This window comes from Drosophila nasuta, chromosome 2L (assembly GCF_023558535.2).
Source record: "Drosophila nasuta strain 15112-1781.00 chromosome 2L, ASM2355853v1, whole genome shotgun sequence".
Classification (NCBI taxonomy): Eukaryota; Metazoa; Arthropoda; class Insecta; order Diptera; family Drosophilidae; genus Drosophila; species Drosophila nasuta.
Genome location: NC_083455.1, coordinates 13437475 through 13461890, shown reverse-complemented (window position 1 = coordinate 13461890; position 24416 = coordinate 13437475). Strand labels below are relative to the sequence as shown.

The window sequence follows — 24416 nt, the reverse complement described above, 5'->3', positions numbered from 1 at the left end:
TAACTTTCATAAGCAGTCATTATATTTTATACATTTTATTTTTTATAATTCTTTACTTATTTTAAAGATTATTTTAAAAGAAAATATTTTTTTATTGATATATAAATTGAATGGTGTTTTTTCTTGTAAATGTTTTGTATAATTTTAAATTCAATTTATTTATAAATTATTTTTTATATATATAACCTAAGTAGTCATTATTTGTTATGTATTTTTTATATGATAATTTTTTGAATTATTTCTTTATTTGCTAAAGATTCTTTTAAAGGAAAAAATTGTTTATAATTGAAATATAAATTTAATTATGAATTATGTTTGTTTCTTTTTAAAAATATGTTGTTTTTAAAACCTAAAAAAATGTTTCTGAATTTGCAAAAGATTCTTTTATTTTGAGACATTTTCGCTTTCCTATAGAAAAATATATTCAGCTCAAATGTTTGCCAAAGTTTTGTATTTCTATATTTAAATAAAACTGCCAGTTGTAATTTTTATAAACTTTTTCTTTAATATAGTTTCTTTAGCAATAATTATTCGATAAATTAAACATACAAGTTTTATAAAACTAATCCTTCGATGTACACACAATGTAAATTAGGCTAAGAAAAATTGCAAGATATTTGACAGTTCGTTAATTTAATACAAGGCTTAAAGTTGTAGACAAAAGTATTTCGTTTGAATTTGTTGTTCGAGTAAGAAAATATGCAATTTTGTACAATTATTTAATATAAAAGTTTTATCTACGGCAAAAGTTGATTGAAGAAATCACGCGGCCTAAGCTTAAAGTATTAACATAAGTACATATAAAGTCCCAACATAAAAACAAAGAGTTACAAATAGATTAAAGACTACAAACCCAAAAAAGAAAATGCGCTTTTTATGATTAAATTTAAGTGACTAACTGAGAGATGCTCAGTGAATGTTGTTGTTTTTTTGTGTGTTTTGTACAAAAATTAGAGAACTAATTGCATGCGCTTTATAGCGGAGGCCTTTGCATAACTAAATGTAATATCACTAGACTCGTAGCTTAGAATTAGTAAATGTGCTTGTGACCACGAAACCATCCTCAAAGCCAGCCTCATACAGAGAGAGAGAGAGAGAGAGAGGAGGAGGAAAAATGCCAAAAACACAAATTCAATTACACACACATAACTCGTAAAATGCAAAAAAAAGAGGCAGGCAGAGGGGGGCATTCGCTTGGTGTATGCTCAAAGCACCCGCTCCCCCAGTGACGGTGTCCGCTGGATGAGCATCGAGGGTGATTTGGCCGGCAACGTGACGCTGGCGCTGCTCAGTTGCGCATCGAGGGCGGCCATGTCCGCGGCGGTGGTGGAGGAAATGATGCTGCCATTTACCTTGCCACTGCCACTGCCATTGCAACTGACGATTGTGGCGCTCGCTTGTGAGCTAGGCAGACCATGGGGTGAGGCATCGGGCACAAGGCGACGCAACAAGCCGCCCACACAACCCCAGGGGAAGGTCCTGCAGAGAGAGAGAAAAGAAAATATGAGAGAAATGGTAAAGGTAAATGTTATGCATTATTAAAGTGAAACACATTAAAGCTAGACCATTAGCCATGGCCAAAAGAGGGAGAGGAGAGTCGAAGGGGAAAGTGTAACCACACACATCTCAGTTGCTGCGATTTACAAATGGGTAATAATTCACAGTTTGAATAGTCATCCTGTGCATGAATGAATGACCCAAGCTCCATGCACTTGGCTCCATTCTGATAAGTCGCCATCATCTAAATGGGTAACGAGGTAACCAGGAAACGAGGTTCGAGGGTTCGGGCTGCATTTTCAAGACAATAAAATCTAATTGGATTTACTTATGGGCTGGGTGGGGCGCATGTTTAAATTATTTGCATTCAAATGGAGCAAAATTCTCTCAGTGGCTTTAATTTGCTAAGTAAACGTGACAACAGAGCAAGTAAAGCTTGAATTTCTTAAATGCTATGCTGACTTTTTCAATTAAATTAAGTGAGTTTGTTGCATTAAAATAATTCTAAATAAGACGATTTATAGAACAGTCAATGCAATGTTGATTCAATTTGATGTTCTTAAATAGGCAAGAGAATGGAATTTTATTTTATTTTTGGTCTAATAAATTCTGAGTTTCTTTTATATTTAGCAAGTGAGTTTGTTAAAGTCAACTAATATTTATATTTTTAAATATTTAAAATTCATTAAATTTCAGATTTTTAATTAAATTAACAGTATTTTACTATTTTAGTTTTTAATTTTAAATATAAATTGCAGAAGATTAATTAATATATTTCTTTATTTATAAAAAGAATTGCAATTCTGAAAAAGTCAATCAAATTTGTGTATTTGTTTGTTAACTAATGAGCTTGTAGAATTAAATTAACACAAATTTCTGTAGTTTGCTCAACCTCAATTATATTTTCAAATTAAATCAATAATGTTTTTCTTTAGTTTTCACTAAGTAGGTCTATTGCATTTAATTAACTTTAAATTTTCAAATATTTAAGGAATATATAATTTAAATTTTGTTTTTAAAATTGTTAATTCTTGTAAAGCCAAATAAATTTTGATTTTTTCAATGAAATTAATTGAATATTATTTTAGCTTTCTATGAAGTGAGTTTACTTATTTAAAGTAATAAGAATATTTTCAGGTGTCGAAAAGTTAATTCAATTTTTGCTTTTTAATTAAATGTATTCTGTTTTGCGTTACTTTTTATAAGGTGAGTTTTTTTTAGGAAGATTACTTGCAGTGCTGGTAGACTTAATATCAACTTTTGTTATTTTTAATATAAATTAATATGTTTCAGTTTTCACTAGGTTGGAATCTATTGATTGAATTAGTATTTGTTGAATATAATTTCTTTATTTAATTAAATACATATATATTAATTATGGTTAAAAAAGAGCAACAACCTTTTGTTATTTGTTGATTATGTTATATCAGTTTATATTTCAAAGTCTTTTTAATTTGTTGAACAATAGCTCGAAATGATTTTTTATTGTTGTATTCAACTTATGTATTTACTTGATTTCATTTTCTTACTTCTCTGTTCGTTTAGCTTCATGAAATTCGATAGGCATAAAAAGTTTATGACACAATAATAATAAAATTAATGTGATATTGATAATTAAATGTATTTTGCTTTTGAAATGGTTTCATAAGTCCAAATAAGTCAGCAAGACAATCTGAAGTTGAATATATTTTCATTATTTTTGGTTAATACTCGTTATTTTATATTTCATTAAAATACATAATGAATACTAAATATATATTGCTACCGATTTTCTTTGAATGCAACAAACTGTCTAGACTTTAATCAAGTTGTATGCTCCACGAAATTAACTTGCAACAAGCTAAGCTTGCCATTTCCCTTGAGAAGTCTCGATAAGACAAATACTTAAGCGTAGGATGTGGTTATGGGATGCCATTTGGGACCCTCATTAAGCATATAATAATGGAGAGTATGTTTGTGTGTTTTACTTACCACTTGAGCGACAGCAGGAACTTGAGGAAACCAGGGATAACCGCAAGTTTCTCGTTCTTCTTAATCGCCGAAATGACACGATCGGCCACATCGTTGGGATTCAATGTGGGCACCCATCTGTAAAGGGGAAGAGTGAAGAGTGAAAACAACATGCAACATGCCACGCCCCTAATCGCAGTGCTTACCTGGCATTCACATCATCGAACATTCCAGTTGCCTGGATGAAGAAGGGACAAATGCAGGTGGTTTGGATGTTCGTGTGTCCAAGGACTTCAAGCTCCAGACGCAGCGCCTCATCAAAGCCAACCTATAATTATATTATTAAATGTATGTAGTGAAAATACATTTAGCCTGACACTGTATTATTTGCATGGAGAGCGTCGACTTACCGCTGCAAATTTACTGGCACAATAATCGACCAATTTGCTAATGCCAACATGGCCAGCAAGTGAAGCGATCGTCGCGATGTGTCCTCGTTCTTTCTCGATCATTTTGGGCAAGAATGCTTTTGTGGTCTGTAAAAATAAACCGGTAGTTAGTTTCAGTTATTCAGTTAATCGTTTCTTGTAACTAACCCAAAAGTGTGCCATAACATTCACATTGAACGAGCGCTCGATCAGATGGTCCGGAGTATCCAACAGATGCAGGCCAGACACAACGCCAGCGTTGTTGATCAGAAGTGTAACCTGTCGAGTGGTTAATATGTAAGTAGGTAAGTAAGTAGTGAGTAGAACATATACATACATATACATAAAATACAACGTTTAGTGCACATTTTGTACATTTTTCATTTTTATGCTCGGCCATTAACATTTACTTGGCCTGAGTGCCACATAAATTTTTACAAAAAATAATTACTTTTTTTTCCTCTTTGCAATTTGCATGCTGAGGAAATTGCGCAAGTTGCGTTGGTCGAGGCATTGATAGAACTTATAACTAGGTTACAGCTGTGGTTAATTAACGTTTCAATTCGTATATATTCACAGCTTAAGCCAGTTTTTTTTTGGGCATAAATATTTGATTTATTTAAGTGGCCACTTTTTGATTTTTGACTACTGCAGAACTTTTATTAATGAAGCTGAGAATAAATTGTTATTCCTTAAAGTTATTTTCTTTAATTGATTTGCTAATCTTTATTATCAATAAAGGAAATGTTGGTGGTATAATTTTCTCGCAATTTAAGCCAGTTTTTTTGGGGTTGAATATTTGATTGAAGTGGCTAAATTAAATGAATTGTTACTACTGCAAAAGATTTATTAATGAAGTTGAGAATAAATTGTTATTGCTTAAAGTTATTTTCTTTTATTGATTTGCTTATCTATATTATCAATAAATAAAATGTTGGGAGTATAATTTTCTCGTAATTTAAGCCATTTTTTTGGGGTTGAATATTTGATTGAAGTGGCTGAATTATATAAATTGTGAATACTGAAGATGCTTAATAAATGTAGATTAAAATGTGTAAACTGTTTTTTGTTTAAAGTTCAATGCTTAAATTGATTTAGTATATTTACATTTACTATTTATAAATGAAAATTTCTGGATATATTTTTCAGTTTTTGGACATAAATATTTGATTTATTGATATGACAAATTTAATTGATTTTGGACTCTTGTTGAAAATTTTACACTTTTTATGTTTTATTATTTAAGAAACACTTTTGTATGGGAATAATTTCTATTTACTGTGAGCTTTGGCTGATAATCGGATATACCATATTTCAGTACTTTATCGTATATTTTTAATGTACCATATTTCAGTACTTTGTGGTATATTTTTAATGTACCAATTTTAGTACCTTATGGTATATTTTTAATGTACTATATTTCAGTTATTTATGGTATATTTTTAATGTACCATATTTCAGTACTTTATGGTATATTTTTAATGCACTACTATATCAATATATTAAATAAATCTTTTTTTGTATTCTAGTTTTTTGTGGTATATTTTTGGCACGTTTAGTGTTTTGAGTAAATTATGAATGGAGTGCTATACCAAATAAAATACATACATAAATTATGTCAATTTAATTCATATTTGACTACTTTCAAATTAAATCCTGAACTTTAAATGTATAAATAATTCGTTCATTTTTTTCACTTAATTTAATAAAATTTGATATTAATTGAATGAAACTTGTTTTGGGGTGTATTTTTCTTTGCGAAAATGAAACAAAGTTTTCGTTTATTTTGCAACAATTTTCGGCTGGTGAAATCGAAGAGCATAACATTAATTTAGACGCATCAAAGCATACACAAATTGTAAAAATAAAAGATTTAATTGTAACATGTCAAGGTCTAATTGCAAATATTGCGAAAATATGATTTCAACCGCACTGAAAACAAAACGCGACGTTTCACCTGCTTCTGTTGTTGTTGTTGCTACTTAAATTCAGAAAAATACAAAACTACAACTATGTGTGTGTGTGTGTGCAAAACAAAATCAGGCCACAGTAAGTTCAAGTGCAGCGAGCAAAAAAGGGCTCCAGAGGAGAAGCGATGCGAGGCGAAAGCGGGTCGGGTGCGGGTCACACATTGCGTATGCGCAATTTCAAATTGCGAGCAACCGGCTAAAGCATTTAACGAGGCGTGCATTAAAGCCAGAGCAACTACAACAGGCAGAGGCTATTAAAAATATTAAATGTAATATTTCAATGACCAGACAAAAACATCATCAAGAGGAAAACAACAACATAAGCAAATGAAAAACAATAACAATAACAACAACAAGGCAACAAAAAAAAAAAACTAAAGCAACGAGTCATCTGCATAACGCATGACTTACTAAGCACTTAAATGTTTTTGCTACTGTTTTTTACTATACCCTCTACACATCGAAATAGTTTGGAAATTACTGAAGCAAAAGCGAATATCAAAAAAACAGGAAATAATAATAAAAAAATAACTAAATAAATAAGTATTTGCCATTGCCAAATATTTTAATGATGCGTTCAAAATTCATGTTTATTATTATAAAAAAAAAATATTAAGAAAATCCGAGTTTATAGCGCATTTCTTAGTCAAACATTCCCTGATTTACTTTTTCAGTTATTTTCCTTTGCAGTTTTCTTTTTCATCATTTTTTTATACTCTCGTCAGTTCGTTTTGGTTTCAGCTTTGTAATTATATAACTCGTTGAAGCCACTAAAAACTGTTGTAGTATCTTTTGTTATTATATAATTCTTGTTTTTTGATAACTTTATTGTGTTCTAGCTTTTTTGGTTTCTGCTTGAATTTCTTGCTTAATTTGAAAACATTGTTTTCCTATGTTTGAATAATGATTTATGTGTTGTTATTAAACTTGTCAGAGCGTTAATGTATTATTTGGAAATTGCCGTTGGCGAAGCGTAAAAAGTGTTGAACCCTCGTAATGATGCGTTATTATACTTTAGAATAATTAACTCCGAATTAACCAGAATTAACTTAAAAAATTATACTTCGAATGAAATTAAATAGCGTGTACTCTTAAGAGTGGCTATTTAAATAATGAATATGTTTTTTTTTGCTATAATTAGGCAGTTATTATGCAACAAGTTTGAGATGAAAATAAAAAAATTGATTTGTTTTATGAACGACATTTAGTTTAATTATTTCATAAAGAGTAATTTGTTCAATATTTTATTTCAATAAATTTAGAGCTTGCTTTATTTTAATATTTCTTTAATTTCTTCCAGACATTAAAATGTCAATGTCGGAAGAGCGTTAATCAGTACTTTAACTATTTTATGAGCTATTTTTAAATGATGTACTTTTTATTTTTTTTAGTAAACAGTTTAGTTGAAATGGGAATAAGTTTAATTCTTTTGTTGCTCACATTAATTATACAGAGTAATGTATTTCATAATTGATTTCAATAGACATTTTTTACCCTGGTTTTTTTAACTAGTTTTTTAATGTTTGAAAATTAACTTCAAATGTCCAAAAGAGCGTTAATCATTTATTAAAATTATGATATTTTATTTTAGTTAACAATAAAATACAAAACTAAAGGATTACTTTGTTGCTGAACAACACTTAGATGCATACATGTTTAAAGAATAATTTGTTCAATGTTTGATTTCAATAGATTTTATTGAGGCTTGCCTTATTTAATTATTTACTGAAAAACTAATATAAATTTTAAGGTATTAATACCGAAAAAAAGTTATATTTAAATGATGTAGTTTAATTTTAGTTTTAAACATTTTGCTATTAAGAAACTAGAAGTTGAATTAATTGTAAATTAATAATTTATTAACTAATAGCTTTCAGACTGACCTTTTTTTTGATTATTTACTGAAAATCTAACATAGACTTTAAGGTGTCAATGCCACAGCTGTGCTAATTAGTTATTCAAATATTTGGCGAGCTATTTTTAAATGATGTAAGCTCGTTTTAATTAGCAAACAGTTGTCTATACAATTTCTAAAATAATACCAACAAAAGTTACGCTTGGCGCTTTAGACTATGAGACCTTGAAATAAGTCAACGTTCGCTAAAAGTTAAATAAAAGTTCTAATTACTCCGACAATTTAAGCAGTTAATTAGTGGTTAAAATGTTAACTTGTCACGTGCCACTAAAAAGTGTTCAATGTAGTGTTCAAGTGAAATGAGATAAAACACAGCAAAACAATTGAATATTTTTAGTGTTTGCAGAGTTTCAACAGTTTTGCATGCCTTTGCTAATCATATTAGCAAGCATTTACGAATGCATTCACAGTGATAATGAATGCCATGACACGCTTTTGTGTTGCAAACAAATGTGGCAAACCTCAGCCAAAAGTCGAAGCCAAAAGCCTGACAACGTTATCGTATCGGAGCCGAAAGATTTATAAGATGCGCCCAGTTCGAGTCACAATTAGTGCTTGCAATTTTTATGCACTTTTAATGTGAGCCAAATGGGCGCGGTTCGGCCTCAGTCTTCGCTCGTGCCGGTTGCGATTAATTTGAATGGGTCTGCGAGAAAGGCTTGTGGAGAGCTGCTGCTAGCTGGTGTTGTTGCCTCTGCTCCATATTGTGATTAATTGGCAGTTGCAACGCAAGTGGCAACCTGTTTGAAGACCCGATCTTAACATTTCTCAAGGTTGCCAGCGGACAACAAAGATGCGTTCATGCATACGAAATGCCACTTCACTTCTCTCTCTCTCTCTCTCTTTCTGCTGCCGACTAAATTTATGACATAAATATGCATAAATGTGTTGCCGTGGGGCGTGGCATGCTCTGCAGTAGAGTGTTGGGCCTACATGTGTTTCTTCTTCTAAAACAAAAAACAGCGCAAGAGAACAAAACAAAAAAAAAGGGTTCTTTGGCCATTAAACGCCCCTCAACAAACAATTATGTACAACGAGTTTGGACAGCTCGACTATTTTGCCTGCCACATAAAGCGCTCAACTGTGAACAGCAATTACTCGAGTTTTATGCTTCAATTGTCGCCATGAATGCGGCACAAGATATATTTTGTATACAACAAAACTATTTGTACTTACATCACCGACTTCTTCCCTGATGACATCGGCTGCTTTGTAGACCTCTTCCTTCTTTGATATGTCCACCACGTAGCCTTTGCAGTAGCCGCCCGCCTCTTCAACAATTTCACAGGTCTCCGCAATGCCTGAAAAATATTTTTGGGAAAATATTTAGACATTGCTCTATGTGAATGCATATTTGTTTTTGTTTTCTTTATTTACCCTTTTTGTTAATGTCCCAGATGATGACTTTGGTGCCCATTTTGCCAAGTCTTTCGGCCAGCAGACGACCAAGTCCATTGCCGCCACCTGTGATTAAGGCAATGTCCGTATTGAGTTCCTTCTCAGGATAGCCAAAGGCAATATAATAGAGGTCCTGTAAGATAGAGAGAGATAGGCAAGCAAATGTCAGAAAGGTGTTGATAATTGCACAGGAAGTGAGTAAATTAATTTTATAATTATATACATTTTATAATTATATGTTAAGGTGGGAATTCAGTATTTCTTACTAACAACTTGTTGCAAAATAATTACACAATTTGAGCAAACGTGAAAATGTCAAATGTGAGCAAGTTTGTTGCCTAAGTCTTTTGTTTTCGCCTTCAGCCATTCTATGTGACTTTCTTACCACCGCAATATTGAAATAGTACACGTATGCAAATTTGACTTTTACAGCAAGTACAAATGGCCAGCATAAATGGGCAAACAAAAGCGGCATGACAATGCGGATTGTCATGCAGTTGACGGTAGCGTGTTAATAGACACCAAATTTGACGCCTCTGTGCGTGGCAAACACTTGAAATTCATTTTCAAAAACGTCTTTTCGGCTCTGTTAACTTGTGTTTTGTGTTTTTTTGTGTTGTGTTTCCTCGTCTCTGCTTCTTTTTGTTGATTTAGTATCAATAAGCTGTCAACATTTATGACTCGCACGTCTGCATTGTCGCATAAACATAACAAAAGACGCTCGACACAACACAATAATATTAACATAACATTTTTTTTGTACATTTCGAGAAAAAAATATATCGTTATAAATAAAAAAAATTAAACTGAGAAAAGCGACAGAATTGAAGACAGTAGCACTTTCCTCTTCCTCTCTCTGCCTGTTTTTTTTTTGGCTGACGACCGGAGGCGACTCATAAATTTTGTTCGTGCCACACGCGACGACAACATCGCTGACGCTGGGCTCTGGTTTTAAGCTGCGACTTTATTTTTGGGGTGCAACAAAAGACAGACAGACAGTTAAGAGAGCCGGTCAGCAAAGGCAAGCCAAGCAGCTCCTGTCTTAGGGGCCAGGCTGGCAAGCGTGTCCAATTATTTTGACATTAACAATGAATGTGGCGCAACGTGGCTGTTGTTGTTATACCCTCGACGTGTGCGAGAGAAGATTAACAATTTATTGCGCAAAATGTGTTGAAAGAAAGAGCTGGTAGAAAATTAAACAAATTGAATATTGAATCTAAATTTTAAGCAAATGTTCAAGTTTACTTTAAACTTTTGTCGCTTTTTTTTGGTAGAAAAATATTAAAAAATACTTCTCTATATTTAAGCGAATATTCAAATTTATTTTGAAACTTTTGTCACACTTTTCAATGAATGAAGAATCACATTTCCAAATTTTAAGCAACTATTCAAGTTTACTTTTAAACTTTTGTACCTTTTTTTTTGGTAGAAAAATATTAAAAAAAATACTTCTCTACATTTTAAGAAAATACTCGAATTTATCTTAAAACTTTTGTCAAATTTTTTTTGTTAGAAATATTAAAAATATGAAAATCACATTTATAAATTTTAAGCAAATATTCGAATTTATTTTAAAACTTTTGTCACATTTTTTTGGTAGAAATATTAAAAATGAATGTATGAAAAATTTGTAAATTTTAAGCAAATATTCAAATTTACTTTTAAACTTTTACCACAATTTTCTGGTATTGAGCAAATACTAAAATTTACTTTTAAATCTTTTGAAACATTTTGTCTGATAGAAATATACAAATTTAATGTATGAAAAAAAAAACACTTTTCTAAATTTTAAGCAAATATTCAAGATAATTTTCAAACTTTTGTCACATTTTTTTGGTAGAAATATTAAAATTAAATGTATAAAAAAACATATTTGTAAATTTTAATCAAATATTCAAGTTTATTTTTAAACTTTTACTACAATTTTCTGGAATTAAATTAAATGTATGAAAAACTCTTTTTCTAAATTCAGAGCAAATACTCAAATTTACTTTTAAATCGTTTGTCACAAAAATTTAATGTATAAAAAAACAATTTTGTAAATTTTACGCAAATATTAAAGAGAACTTTCAAACCTTTGTCACATTTTTTTAAATACACTTTTAAACATTACAAGAATTGTTGTCATACTTTGCTCAACTCTTTTCGATTGACTTTTTTCAGGGTATCTTCTCTTCTTGATCTCAACTCTTCTGCTAGCCTCTGCTTAGCTGTCGCTTATAACTGTTTGGCCCCCAAAAAATGACAAGAGCGCATAAATAATACGAAATTTCATTAAAGGTAACATGTTTGCTGGTGATATTGCTCTTGCTGTGGCTGTCGCTGTTGATGTGATGATGATGATGAGTTGCTTCTTTCACTTGTTGCCCTGTTGACAGACATTTTGTCACATAATTGAACATGCAATTCGCTACATTTTTGTGTTTTCTTTTCCTCTCTTTTTCAACATCAACAAGGGCAGGAAGCCGGCAATTATAATTTATGCACAACAAGATAATAACTTTAATAAATTGTGCTCCGATTTATGTCACAAGATAATTTTTGCATTTTTTGTTGTCTCTTTATTTCCATAATTTCATCGAAATGTTGCTAAAAAAACACGCATGCAAAAAGCCAAAAATCAAATCCATTTAAATAGTTAATTTCGCATTTGCATTTTACAATTTCATTGTCAAGTTTCATTCGCATTTTAGATGTCTGCATAAATCTTGGCACGGAAGTCAATCCTATAGAAACACAAAAAATTCTATAACGTTTATTGTTCTCTGTCTAGTTCTATGGCTAATAAACTCCAATCGTGACTTGCCATATGTAAATGCTCGCAAAATGATAGACGAAAAGACGAAAAAATCCCCAAAGACGACAGACAGACTTAGACCAGAGTCACATATATGCTTTGTCATCTGAACAACAAAAATATAAAAGTAGAAATAATAATTTTTCACTTTGTAAAACGACAAGAAACCTGCCGAGTCAGCATCGAACTTGAAGGGTTTATTGGACTGTTTGTCGTTTTATTTGTTGTTAGATTGTGTCTGATGGCCAAGGTGAATTTGTTGACCTTTGTAAGAAACGGAAAAGTACCAAAGTTTTAAAATAGTTTGCTGCATGCTTGAAATGCAAGAAATAAGAACTGGTCAAATGAAGTGGAATTTTTTTTGTTAGAAACTAAATTCAAAGTTTTTTTAGTACACTTTAGATAAGCCATGGAAGTTGACATTGAAGTATACTTAAATATGTACGAGCTTGTTTAATAATAATAAAATAAATTGTAATTTAAATAATCTGCTTCTCAATAAAAGAATATGGAGCGAAGCCAATCATAATATCTCATCTCTAACTTTAAATTGTAATTTAAATAATCTTCTATTTGAAACACATTCAATAAAAGAATGTGCCGAAACCAATCATAATATACTGTTCAATAAAAGTCTCTAAACTCTGATTTTGAAACCTTATTCTTAACTTTAAATTGTAATTTAAATAATCTTCTATTTTAAACACATTCAATAAACAAATGCGTAGCGAAGCCAATCATAAAATACTGTTCAATAAAAGTCTCAAAACTCTGCTTTTTTTACACCTCAACTTTAACTTTAGTTCATTACCTTTGTTTACTTAACAACATAACTACAACTTAACTTACTAATTGCCTGTCTGCCAGCAACTCCCGCATTCTATTGATTCACCATCAGCATCTTCTTCTTCACAATTACAAGACCTGGCTGAGGAATCTCAAAAAACAAACTCTCTCATAATCATTAGCTGCTCATTAGCTTGGCTACAACTTGAATAAACATTTAAACACGACTCTTAGAATTAGCAAACTCTTTCTAACTGTACACGTATTTAACTCTGCCGCTTGGCGGGAGTTTGGAAATCTTGCGTAATTATGCTAATTCAAACAGAAAAAAAAGAAACAAGAGAGAAAAAACGAAAAACACAAAATGCCATTAAAGCGCAGACAAAGCGAAACTACGTATTATCGAAGTTAGCAAAGAGCTTGATGATAACTTCTAAAAAGGCGGCGTTTCCAACATCGCAAGGAACGAGTAATAATCAAATGTTTGCTGTGTTGTGCATAGCTTAATGGCAACATGAAAACTTGTTTGCTTGCGTCCGGGGGAGAATTGCGAAAATTCCAAATCTAAGCGACTCACGTCGAGCCAGGTGATTCTAAGCCAGCTGAAAGTGAAACTGCTTGCTGCCGGCCAGACAGCTCCAAGTGTCTTGCCCAACAACAACATAGTTGTGGCAGTCTCTCTATCTCTCTCTCTTTCTACACTGCACTGCACTCAACTCTACTTTATTCCACACGATCCGAATCCGAATGTAGTCAACACAACTGCTAGACTCAAGACTCGAGACTCGAGTCGACTTCACTCGACAGCTGGCCAACGTAATTGGCCGTGCAATAAGAAGTCTTATTATTATTTTTCTCGTTGAGTGTTAAATGTTGAGCGCTTTTCATTGAGCTGCTTAAATACAAAAGACTTAAGACACGAACTTGCATTGTGCACCACTGTTGCAATTTCCATTTGGCTGCCATTCACACACTCACGGCTCAATTGTGACCTTCTTTGCCATCTACACTTGCATTGTATACACAAGAAAACAAAACCAAATAAATATATAAAAACAAATGAAAAACGAGCCTCGAAAACTGATATATAAAGAGTTGAGGAGATGCAGAGAAGCAAAGAGTGAGAGAGAGAGATACCGCAACGAAATGCCGCCACTTGCCACTGTTGCACAGTTGGCATAAACCTGAAGTTGAGTGCAGCTAATGAAACAAGTCAAGACCGAGGGTGGCTTAAAGTTTATACAGAGTTTGAGCAATAGTTATTTATGATCACAAAGTTAATCAAAGACAACTAAACCTATACAATTAATGACACTTTTTTTTAACAATTTATTTTACATATTTTTATGTGGAAGAAACTTAAGAAATTTCAATCATTTGTTAATTTTAAGTGTTTTATTTAATTTAAAATTATTGAATTCCCTTGTCATTTTGCCTTCTTAAAATTTATTTCATAATTACGACATTTTATTGATATATGAAAACTATATAAGTGCAGATTTTAAAAGAGACTCTAAATTAAAAATGGATTGAATCGAACTTTCGATATTCATTGACAAAGTTCCCAGATGAACACAAATGCATTTATAACATTACCCTTACCCCTTCTTATAATTATTTTTTACAATTTTTGTCAAATTACATATTTGTTATTTAACTTGTTTTTTACCTTTTTTATTTTTAATTTTATTTATAATTAATAATTGCCAATTTCCAATTCATTTAATTAAACAGTTGTCTTTCGATTTGTATTAAAATTTGTTGCACATTTTCAATGCAAATTTTGTTTATTACATCTCAATTTGTTGCTAACCGTCATACGTTCATAAAAAAAGAGTTGATGCCGATCAACAATAAATAGCAATAATATTTTGTTACCAACTGCAAATTACAAATTATTTTTGTTTAGAAAACAACAATAACATTCTAGGAAAAGTGCATTTTATTATCAACGATTTATTTACCTAAATTGTTTCAAGCTTTAGCAACTTAGCTAATGATTTTTTTGTTAACAACTTTGCCTAAGATTGATGATATTGCTGTATGAATCATATGTATGAATCGAGCTACCCGTGCATCTATTAGTGGCATGACGCGATTTCAATTTGGATGCCGTCACAGCAATTGAAGCGTCATTCGCCTTGTTGTACACTTGAAACTTTTACCCGTGCATGGAAACGTTATTTTTTTTTAGTTTTCTTTCATTTGCAGTGTTTTGTTTTAACAGCGGGTGGCCGCATTGGCCATTTTGGCGGCCTTCAAAAGCCATTTCCATTTATTGCCGTGTCAAAATTAGCACCTTAAAGCTAACTGTTAACTTTTTTACAGTGTACAAACCGCAAATTACCAAGTGAGGTTGTGTCTGTGTGTGATCGGACACTGCCATAAATCAACCAATCAAGTTCTAAACTTTAGAGTTACGCCAATTTTGGCCAACAAAAATTCATGCACGCCTCGCGTTGCTGATCTATGCTCAAAGATTGTGGTGAACCCAACGAATATTGAATCTGAAAACTTGGTGTTGGGGAGGTTAACACTGGTCGCCATATAATTATATATTGTTTTATGCATTTCGTGGGTAATTTTGTGTGTGGCAACTTTGTGAAAATTAGCTGCAATTTGCAGACTATTTTTTTGGTTAAAAATAATTCAATATAAAAATAGAAGATTGCTTGGAATTGAAGATGATTATTGGCCAAAAAATTTAAATAAAATTGCGTGTATTGCAAGTTATAAAGTAATAACAAAATGATGATATAAAGATATTACAAAGCTTAGTTTTGAAATCAAGCATTTAAAACAAACTTTGAATTTACTAAGAAAAATTCTATATATTTTTTCTTCCATTTTTTCGCTTAGTTTTTTTAAATAGGCGTTCAAATCAAGCTTTTTATTTACAAAATGAATATAACTAACTTATTCAGCTTAGTTTTATTAAAACAGTCGTTTACAAAGCAAACTTGAAATTTACTATATAAAAAATATATTATGTTTTTATTTTCATTTGACAATTTATAAACAATTATTCATTTCACATAAGCTACTTTTCAAATCTCTTTCATTTCTATTTAGCTATATTTTACCCCTTTTAAGCAGCCTTATTTATCTTCAGCGCTTCCATATTATGCTTCCGTTTAATATCTCCATCTTCGGACTATTTATGGCCCTAGAGCAGCACTCCCTTAACCCACTTCACATGAAAGATAATCCAAACAAGTGAGCCAAGGCCGTTGTGGGGCTATGAGCCTGTGCGTCGAATAACCTCCATACAAACCGACAACCGACAACTTCAAACAAAAGCCAACTTTATGCTCACATATGCAATAGCTATACGAGCTGCTGTTGTTGCTGTCTTGCAAACACTTTCGATTTCAATTGCGTTTACTTCTTTTATATACATACATATATTTTTTCAGCTTCTTCTACTGCGGTTAGCTTTACACACACGCCACAGACGAGGCAGCAGGTTGCCCGCCAAAAAAAATGCTACGTATGTTGCCACAGACGCTGCTGAAGTCGCTGCCTCAGTCGCAGTCGCTGTCGCTGTCGAACCCACAACTAGCGAAGCTAATAAAAACAGGCTTCGCAGCAAAGCCGGCAAAATGCAAAAGTTGAACTGGGTCAACAAGCCAAAACGCAGCAGCGACGTCAACTGCTGTTGTGCTGTATTATTTTGGAACTCCTTTGGCTGCCGAGAGGCAGTTCCAGAAGCCAGTCGATCACATGTATGCGACAAGTTTGTTGCCTAAGTCATTTGTTTTTTCAGTGGAATTGAATTAGTTCAACAACACACAAAAACCAGGCTAATATCACGTTGAATTGATGTGATTGTTGGCTAGCAAAGCGCATTATTAGCTCAATCAATCAATATGCAATTGCAGCGCTCAACTTCACACAACAACAAATCACAAGTCATTGCTTGAACGTCTCTTGAACACAAAAGCACAGCAAAAAAACAACAAATTGTAAATGCAAATTTCGTATGAATTGTTCATGACTCGTTGATGTTGCATTCAGCATGCAAATGTCAACATTTTTTAATGGGCACCGCCTTCGCCTCCGCTTCCGTTACCCCGCCCCCGCCATTGCAGTTGGCATCAACAATCGCTAGTTAGGCATTCAGGCAAAGAGAGTTAGCTCGGTAATTTAATGGCACTCATGCATAATAAGATACTGGCAAATCCATGATACACATGCTATATATAATGATCATATCTCAACACTCTCTCACTCGCAAGCAAGCCACAGAAATAAAAGGTTATTTTTTACATTATTTTTGTATTTTTTTGAAGTTGAAGTTGACTTGCCAAAGAGAAAATAATATAATTATGTAGCACAGCGAAGAAAAAAATAAACAGCTTCACAAATTTTTTTCGTTGCTTATGTAATGGCAGCGAAATTTGTTTATAAAGCCGGGCATGTCAATTTTGTTAACCACAAAACCAAAAAAGGGAAACCCAACAACATTAATATCCCCCTAAGCCTCCTAAACAAAAAAAAAAATGCCCCACTGGCCAAATTCTTTGTTGTTAACTAGCCATAAATTTCAATTGTGCACTTTAACGGCAATTAACAAATTGTTTGCGGCCCTTTCTGTCGGATCTCGTAACTGCAAAATCATGATAAATCTGTGAAACGTTTAGTGTCTGTCAATCTCAAGTGTGCAATCTCTCAAGCTCAAGCTCAAATTTAATCTCCGCGGGCTATTTGGGGATTTTTATGTCGCTTTTATTCTACGCTATTTTTACATTTTAATTAGCATTGCTAAGAATTGCTCAGATATTTTAGATTGACAAACAAATTATATGTGCGCTGAATAATATTGACTACGAACATTCCGAGTGCAGTTGAACCCTAAGAAGGTTATTAGCGATATTGTTGATTGCTTACAAATGAGACGTGAATTGAAAATAAATTAATTAAAAATGATTTACTACGCTGAAAATATAGTTAAACATTTACACAAAAAAGCAAATAAAATCACACAACACATAAAAACTAAATAAAAACTTTTAGTTTTTGTTCGTTACTTTTTCTATCTAAGCAAGTCCATCAGCGATTTGTCATTTAATTTATTGAACTGATTTAATCATCTAGAACGACCTTCAAATTGAGCGGAACAAACGTGTATCGTATAAGCAGAACAATTAAGTTATTAAAAATCTATATAACCAGATGACAGCACACTGATAACCAGCTTTATAAGCATAAAGATGTAAGATGCAAGATTGCAACTGAAGTGATTGTGCGCGTGTCGAAAAAAGAAAACCATAAAAGGTAGATGAAGTTGCAGATATTGTTGATAAACCGCCAACAGTTGTAATGACAGACGACCAACAACTAAGCGCCAAGGGCCAAGAGCAAGGGCAGCTAGTGGAAAGGGCCAACAGTCGAAACTGAAGCTGAAGCCAAAGCCAATGCGATAAGCTAAAACCCGTTTCGATATAATTAATTTATCAAGTCTGTGTTGTTTTGGAGATGAAAAGTTGAGAAAAATTTGATTATTGATTTAAGGAATTTATTTAATTGCAGTCAAGTTTATGTAATTCATTAATAACAACCAAATCGAAGGGCAACCAATAAATTTGACTAATCAGTTTTTGTTATCAAAGTTTATGTCAATATTTTGTGTATCGAAATATGATGTTTAAAATACTAAATATTACTCAATTATTAAATATTTTTCTAAGAAATGAATTCCAAAACATAAATTTTGAAATTTGAAAAAAAACATTTTTAAACCCTAAATTATTTTTTTGGCAATTCTTTATATATCTCGTACAATTATTTGTGTTATTTTTTCTATAAACAATGTTGCTAATTGTCTAATTTAAAGTAGTCAAGGCTTTGTTAATTCGCTCACGGAAGCAGTCAAGTTCAAATACCGATGCTCCACAGAAACAATATACACAAAACAAATCAAAAATTTATTAATTCGCAGTTGTAAACAAAGGCACAAAAATGCCCCGTGGGCTTTGGAGTGGCTCAAACAAATAACATAATTTAATTCCAATCAAATGCCACAAATTTGGCATTGGTCAAAAACAAATATTAGATGGATCAAGCAATTTGCATATATAAAGTAAAATAGTATATAATATATTTTATACCATACAGCATAAATAGTATATTATAAATAAATGTTATACCATATAGTATAAATAGTATATAATACATTTTATACCATATAGTATAAAAAGTATATTATATATTTTATACCATATAGTATAAATAGTATATAGTATATTTTATACTATATAGCATATATAGTATTGCTCACCTGGAGAATGTAGCCTATGCAGGTGATGATGAACCATGCAACGTCCGCAAAGGCATCCCAGCTATTCCAAAGCGTTTGACGCCATCCAACTGCAGGAGCTGTGGGCGTGGGCACGCCCCCTGCGTGGCCATTCTGAAGCAGAGCATGCCCGTTGCTGAGCGGTTTCAGGTCCAAGTTATTATTGTTCTTCACCATTTTCACACAGATTTTGCACTTTTCTTTTTGATTAATTTGACGGCTTACTATTATTGATTGTTGTAATCTAAACACATTGAATTATTTCAAGTATTTTCGTAACTTTTTTTTATATTTTGTTGTAGTAATTTCTATGTAAACGAAATGCGGGCAAGCAGCAATTACATTAACAACAATAATAATAATAATAATAAAAACAACAACAGCAGCTGCAAGTTAACGAAATCGTTTTTATTTTCGTGTTTCGTATTTTGTTTTTGTTTGTGTTTTTTTTTTTTTTGGTTTTTGCGTTTTTGTGGCTTTTGTCTCTGATTTTCCGCGCAGCACGTCCGCTCTCGTGAGCGTAGCAAACGAATTTGAACGAAAGGAATGAATTTCGACTTCTTATTTTGGGGCGCTATTGGATATCGCTGTAGACGTCGCTGCCGACGTCGTCGCTGGCGCAGCTTGAAGCTTAGCTTTGTGACGTCACGAAGCTCGATTTCGGTTTCGGTTTCAACAACAACACAGTAGCAACATTAACAGCTGCGACTGCGACTGCGGCTTCGCAAAACTTTTACGCAGAGAGCTTCGAGCGCTGTGCGCGTTCTTTTTGTCGCTTTACGCTTTTTGCTTTGCGCTTCACGCTAATTGCTTATTTCGTTTTATTTTTGTGTAATTTAATAAAAAGCTCCGACTGATGTTTGCTTTATTGTTGCTTTTCATTAAGTGCCAACTGCATCTCATGCCGCCGACTGGAAGCTTTAATAAATTTACAACCAGCTGCATTAGAAGATCGACCAAGTTTAGCTTTTGATTTATGCATGCTCATTCAACTTGGGTTGGGTCTGAGCTTATTACTCTCTAGGTTTCATTAGCATAACACAAATTATTATTGCACTTCATTTTAATACAAAAAAACTTTATTTTTTATTGCTCATTAGATTGCTTCAAGTGCGATCTTTAGTTAATTATCTACATATTAGTTAAACACTTTAAGAGCTTCAATTGCATTAAAAGCTAGCAAGAACTTTCAGTTTAATTGCGTGTGAACAGCTAAGAGATACCCTAGATAAAGGTTATTACTACACTTAATGACGTAAATTAATTTTCTACTGATTTTTTAATTTTGTTTATGAATACTTATTTCATTAGTAACCACCGGTTAATAAATTGGAGTTTCAATTAAAAAGCCCTAGATTTCCCATTCACTGTATAAAGAGCAAAACAATTGCATATAACTTGCTTTTAATTATGTACTTGTGATTATAATTATCCATTACACACTTCCCCAGCAATCTTTGCGTATCTTCTTTATCACCATTACATGATTGCTACTTAAGCATGTTTATATTTAGCAACTTGGTGTAACTACTTCAGAGATCGTTCAACTTTCCACATCCGTTACTTAAGACACTTTTGACATCTCTTGGGCAGTCCATTACTTATGGATTATTAGGCTTATCAACATAGTATTTTTCACAATGTGGTATGCCCCTTCACTTTTCTTTGGCCTGAAGTCGTCTTATGTGTTAAATCGCAATTTACCTCGATCGGACAGACTAAGTAAATGAAAGTAAAATGAAAATACAACGCAATAATAACATTTGTTGTTAATTTTTTAGCTTATCAGAATTCATTTGTGCGTCATCCGCTTTACGCTGTGCTTTTTCGCATCTTCTTATGAAGTGCAAGATGTGAACTGTTTATTTTTACATATTAGAAACTGAATTTAGAATTGGATTGTTAGATTTATTGTAGAATATAAACTGTATTAACATTTACTTCCTCTTTCTCTACAATCTTTACAGATCTATATTGATTAATTAATTTTCTTAAAAATTTTCACTCTTTCAAAATGTGCATACTTAAAATAAATATAATTTATAATACTCATGAATATTAGAATCATATTTAAAAAAGAATTAATATTGATAAATCAGTGGAGTAAAATATTGTAGATTCAAATAGTTTTGAATATTAAATGAAGCCGCAACCACAAAAAGTTGTTAGGGTATTTAATCTGCGACTTGTTGCCACTCACGAAAGTGATCAAGATCAAACGTGTTATGCAAATTGGCAGTAATTTTTGCTGCATAATTTTGTTCGGCAATTCTTGGCGATTTCGTCACATATTTGATTTGATTTGATTTGATTTTTATTTTGTTTGTTTACGTGCGTTTTTTGTCTTTTTCTTTAACATCGGCATTGCCTAACCAAGAATCTGTGAAGCCGTTGCGACGTGTTGGGTCAAAAACCCACAAAAAAATGTAAAGGCCACTCGATTTTTGGTCAGCAGTTGCATGATAGATGATGATGATGCAAAACTGCATCATACCCAAGACGAAGAAGGGGGCGAAGCAGAGACCGAGAGATAGAGGCGGAGGCGGCGCGTTTGGCCCGCATAATGAATTGCAAATTGTAAAAACGAGACACGAGACAAGCTTCGATATTTGGCAGTCACTTGAGACAGCTGAGATTGGTGGAGTGCACTTTTAAACGTTCGTTTTACGTACTTTAATTTACTTAATTTGCATTTCGGCATTTGATTTCTGCAATTTCACAATATTTGCGGTTCACACAGACACAAAACACAACAACAAAGAATTAACAACAAAGCTGTCGTAGCCATCAATAATCATAGTTAATAATGCGCTGCGATTAATGCATTGTTTATGCAAATTTCCTTCGCTTTTTTTGGTTTTTATACGTTAATTTTTGTTAACTAACTTATTAGCTTTTGTATAAATATTTGTATTTTTCAGCGTCCTCTTTACCCTGCCATCGCAATGCGTGAGAGTGACATTTGTGACGCATGCGCAAGAACGTAATCCAAATTAAACGTCAAAGAGAGCAAGAGAGCACAAAATGAGAGCACAGCCTTAGCAAGCAAGGCAAGAGAGCGAACAAAACAGCTGTGTGGCTATGCATTCCATAAGGCACAACAGGATTGAAAGGGAGGGCGCGTCAATCAGCTGTTGACAGTGTTGCCAACTACTTTACTTTTTTGTATTTATTCATTACTTACAAAATAAATTACAATTAATATTGAAATCCATCATAGTTTGTTTACCGTAATTAATTAAATCGATCAAATTACTTAACGTAATTTGAGTAGATAAACTAATGATTTGCTTATTGGCCATTTATTGCAAAAATTTGACATTTAATTGCCACTCTTGTATATTTCTTTTTAATAATTTCCGCCTAATTCGCGCAGAAAAACAACATTCTCTAATTTTTATTTCCTTTTTCCTAAATATCGCATAAGCAATTTAACCTCGTGCCCTGTTGACCGAGCGCTAAAAATATGTTAATCCATAAATAAAAATATAAAATAATTATCCAATAAACGAGCGTGCTCGACGAAAAGCAAAAAAATATGGTAATTTCTTTTTTTGAAAAAACTTTTCTATAAATGAAAACTTATTTTTATGGACACAGTATTAGGTGTTTCATTATTAAAAAATATGCAAACAGAACACAGCTTTTTTAAGTTTATAATAATAACAAATTATGGTCAAACAAATTTATCAATTTAGTAATTAATCACTATTTTAATCTTGCTTTTATAAAACACCCACGAACCCATGTTAACAGGGTATACACTACATACAATACATAAATTATGCTTCAATGCCTCATTTGCCTGACCCTGGATAGCTCGAAAAAGCCAAAAAAAACCCGTTAGAACCTCATATCGAAATAAACGTAATTTGCCGCATGTGGCCATTTGTCAAAGATTCGAGCGGCGGCGCCAATCATCGACCATCGTCTCTTTTAAGCCGAACTTTAACCTATTTTACTTCCTCACACAGCGACAGCGACAGACAGCACAATAATAATAACCAGCTATAATACATTGTGTATCGTTAATGCTCCAAGAATTCTTGTTTTTGACAAAAACTTCCGGCTCGCCGTCCATAGAACGTGTTTCAAGCCATGTGCGCCACAGCCAATTGGATGATGACTTGGACTTCCACATGGATGTGTTGCTATTGTTTTTTTTTTGCGCTTGTTAATTTAAAAATTAATATATTTTGATTTTCATATTTTGTGTGGCTTGTCATCAGATGGCCCATTTGATTAGATAAGCATTTTGATTATAATTTATTCATTATTATGTATGTCAATAATTATACGATTGTTAATTACTCGCGAGCTCATAAACCATTTCATTCATTCTTGCACTGATCAAGGTCAGTTTTTGTTTTCGAAATCTTGCTTGGAATTTCAAACACGGGTTAAAGTGTTAATTGAAACTCACTTAGATCTTACAATTATTGAAAATATATATATATATTTTGTTACTAATAAGCAATTAATAAACATGACTTTAAAGAAAAACAGAACACGTTTAAAATACGTTTTGAAGTTATGAGATCTTCGATTGACGTTAATGGAGTTGCCAGAATGTTTAAAATGAAGTAGCTCTTAAAGATTCTATCCGGTTTCAGGTATGCTATAAAATCTCTTGTGCTCTTGAACTATATCTTTGCACGTGATACGAACTGACTTTGAATTTTAATTATGGCTTTTCTCAAAGGTCAAATCAATTACTACTGCTAGACGCCCATTGATTTGTAAAACAAACTTTAACAGATTATTCAAAGCTTAAAAAGACAAAAGTCAAAACTGACAAAACTGTTAATAAGAGAATAATAATAATAAAATTAAACAACAACACTCGAACAGCTTTTCCAAATCAAGTTTGAGACAAATGCGTATGTAAATGTTGAAAAATATATTTCAAAGATTACGATCGAGGTGTGTAAACAAATCACACGCGTATGATAAATATGCAAATATGTAAAGTTATGAAAGAATATTGCTGCTGAAAGGGGAATGACTTTGACTTGGACTTACTAAGCAAATGTCTTCTAAAATGTTATATTTTTAACTTTTTATTATATCACACATGAACATAAACTTTTACTTTGGCCAACATCTCGTATGCGCAATAAATAGAGCCATGGCCAAAGGTTGAAGAAATGCCGCGCGCAATTCGAGTTTTTTTATTTATAAAATATGATAGTGAAAATGGCATCAAGACCCATTTAAAGTGCGCTTGAATAACCTTAAGCATAACTCAACTGAGACAGCTACCTCATTAAATGTGCTTTTAATTAAATTAGTAAGCAAATCATAAGTAAAAAGGCCGCACCAACAACTCTAACGCTGTGTTGCTATTAACACTCTTAAGAAAACAAAAAATAAAAAA

The 24416-nt window shown here is 32.4% G+C and overlaps 1 protein-coding gene across 1 annotated transcript; it reads right to left on the bottom strand.

Annotated features, from left to right (window-relative positions):
* Positions 1-527: 527 nt before the first annotated feature.
* Positions 528-21897, bottom strand: LOC132798202 (estradiol 17-beta-dehydrogenase 11). The gene is made up of 9 exons (XM_060809968.1): positions 21712-21897; positions 19022-19283; positions 9138-9291; positions 8937-9061; positions 4044-4154; positions 3858-3983; positions 3654-3775; positions 3469-3585; positions 528-1479 (listed from the first exon to the last, which is right to left on the bottom strand). Exons 1-9 carry the CDS (start codon positions 21738-21740, stop codon positions 1206-1208), a joined length of 1320 nt encoding a protein of 439 aa, XP_060665951.1. The 5' UTR covers positions 21741-21897; the 3' UTR covers positions 528-1205.
* Positions 21898-24416: the final 2519 nt, after the last annotated feature.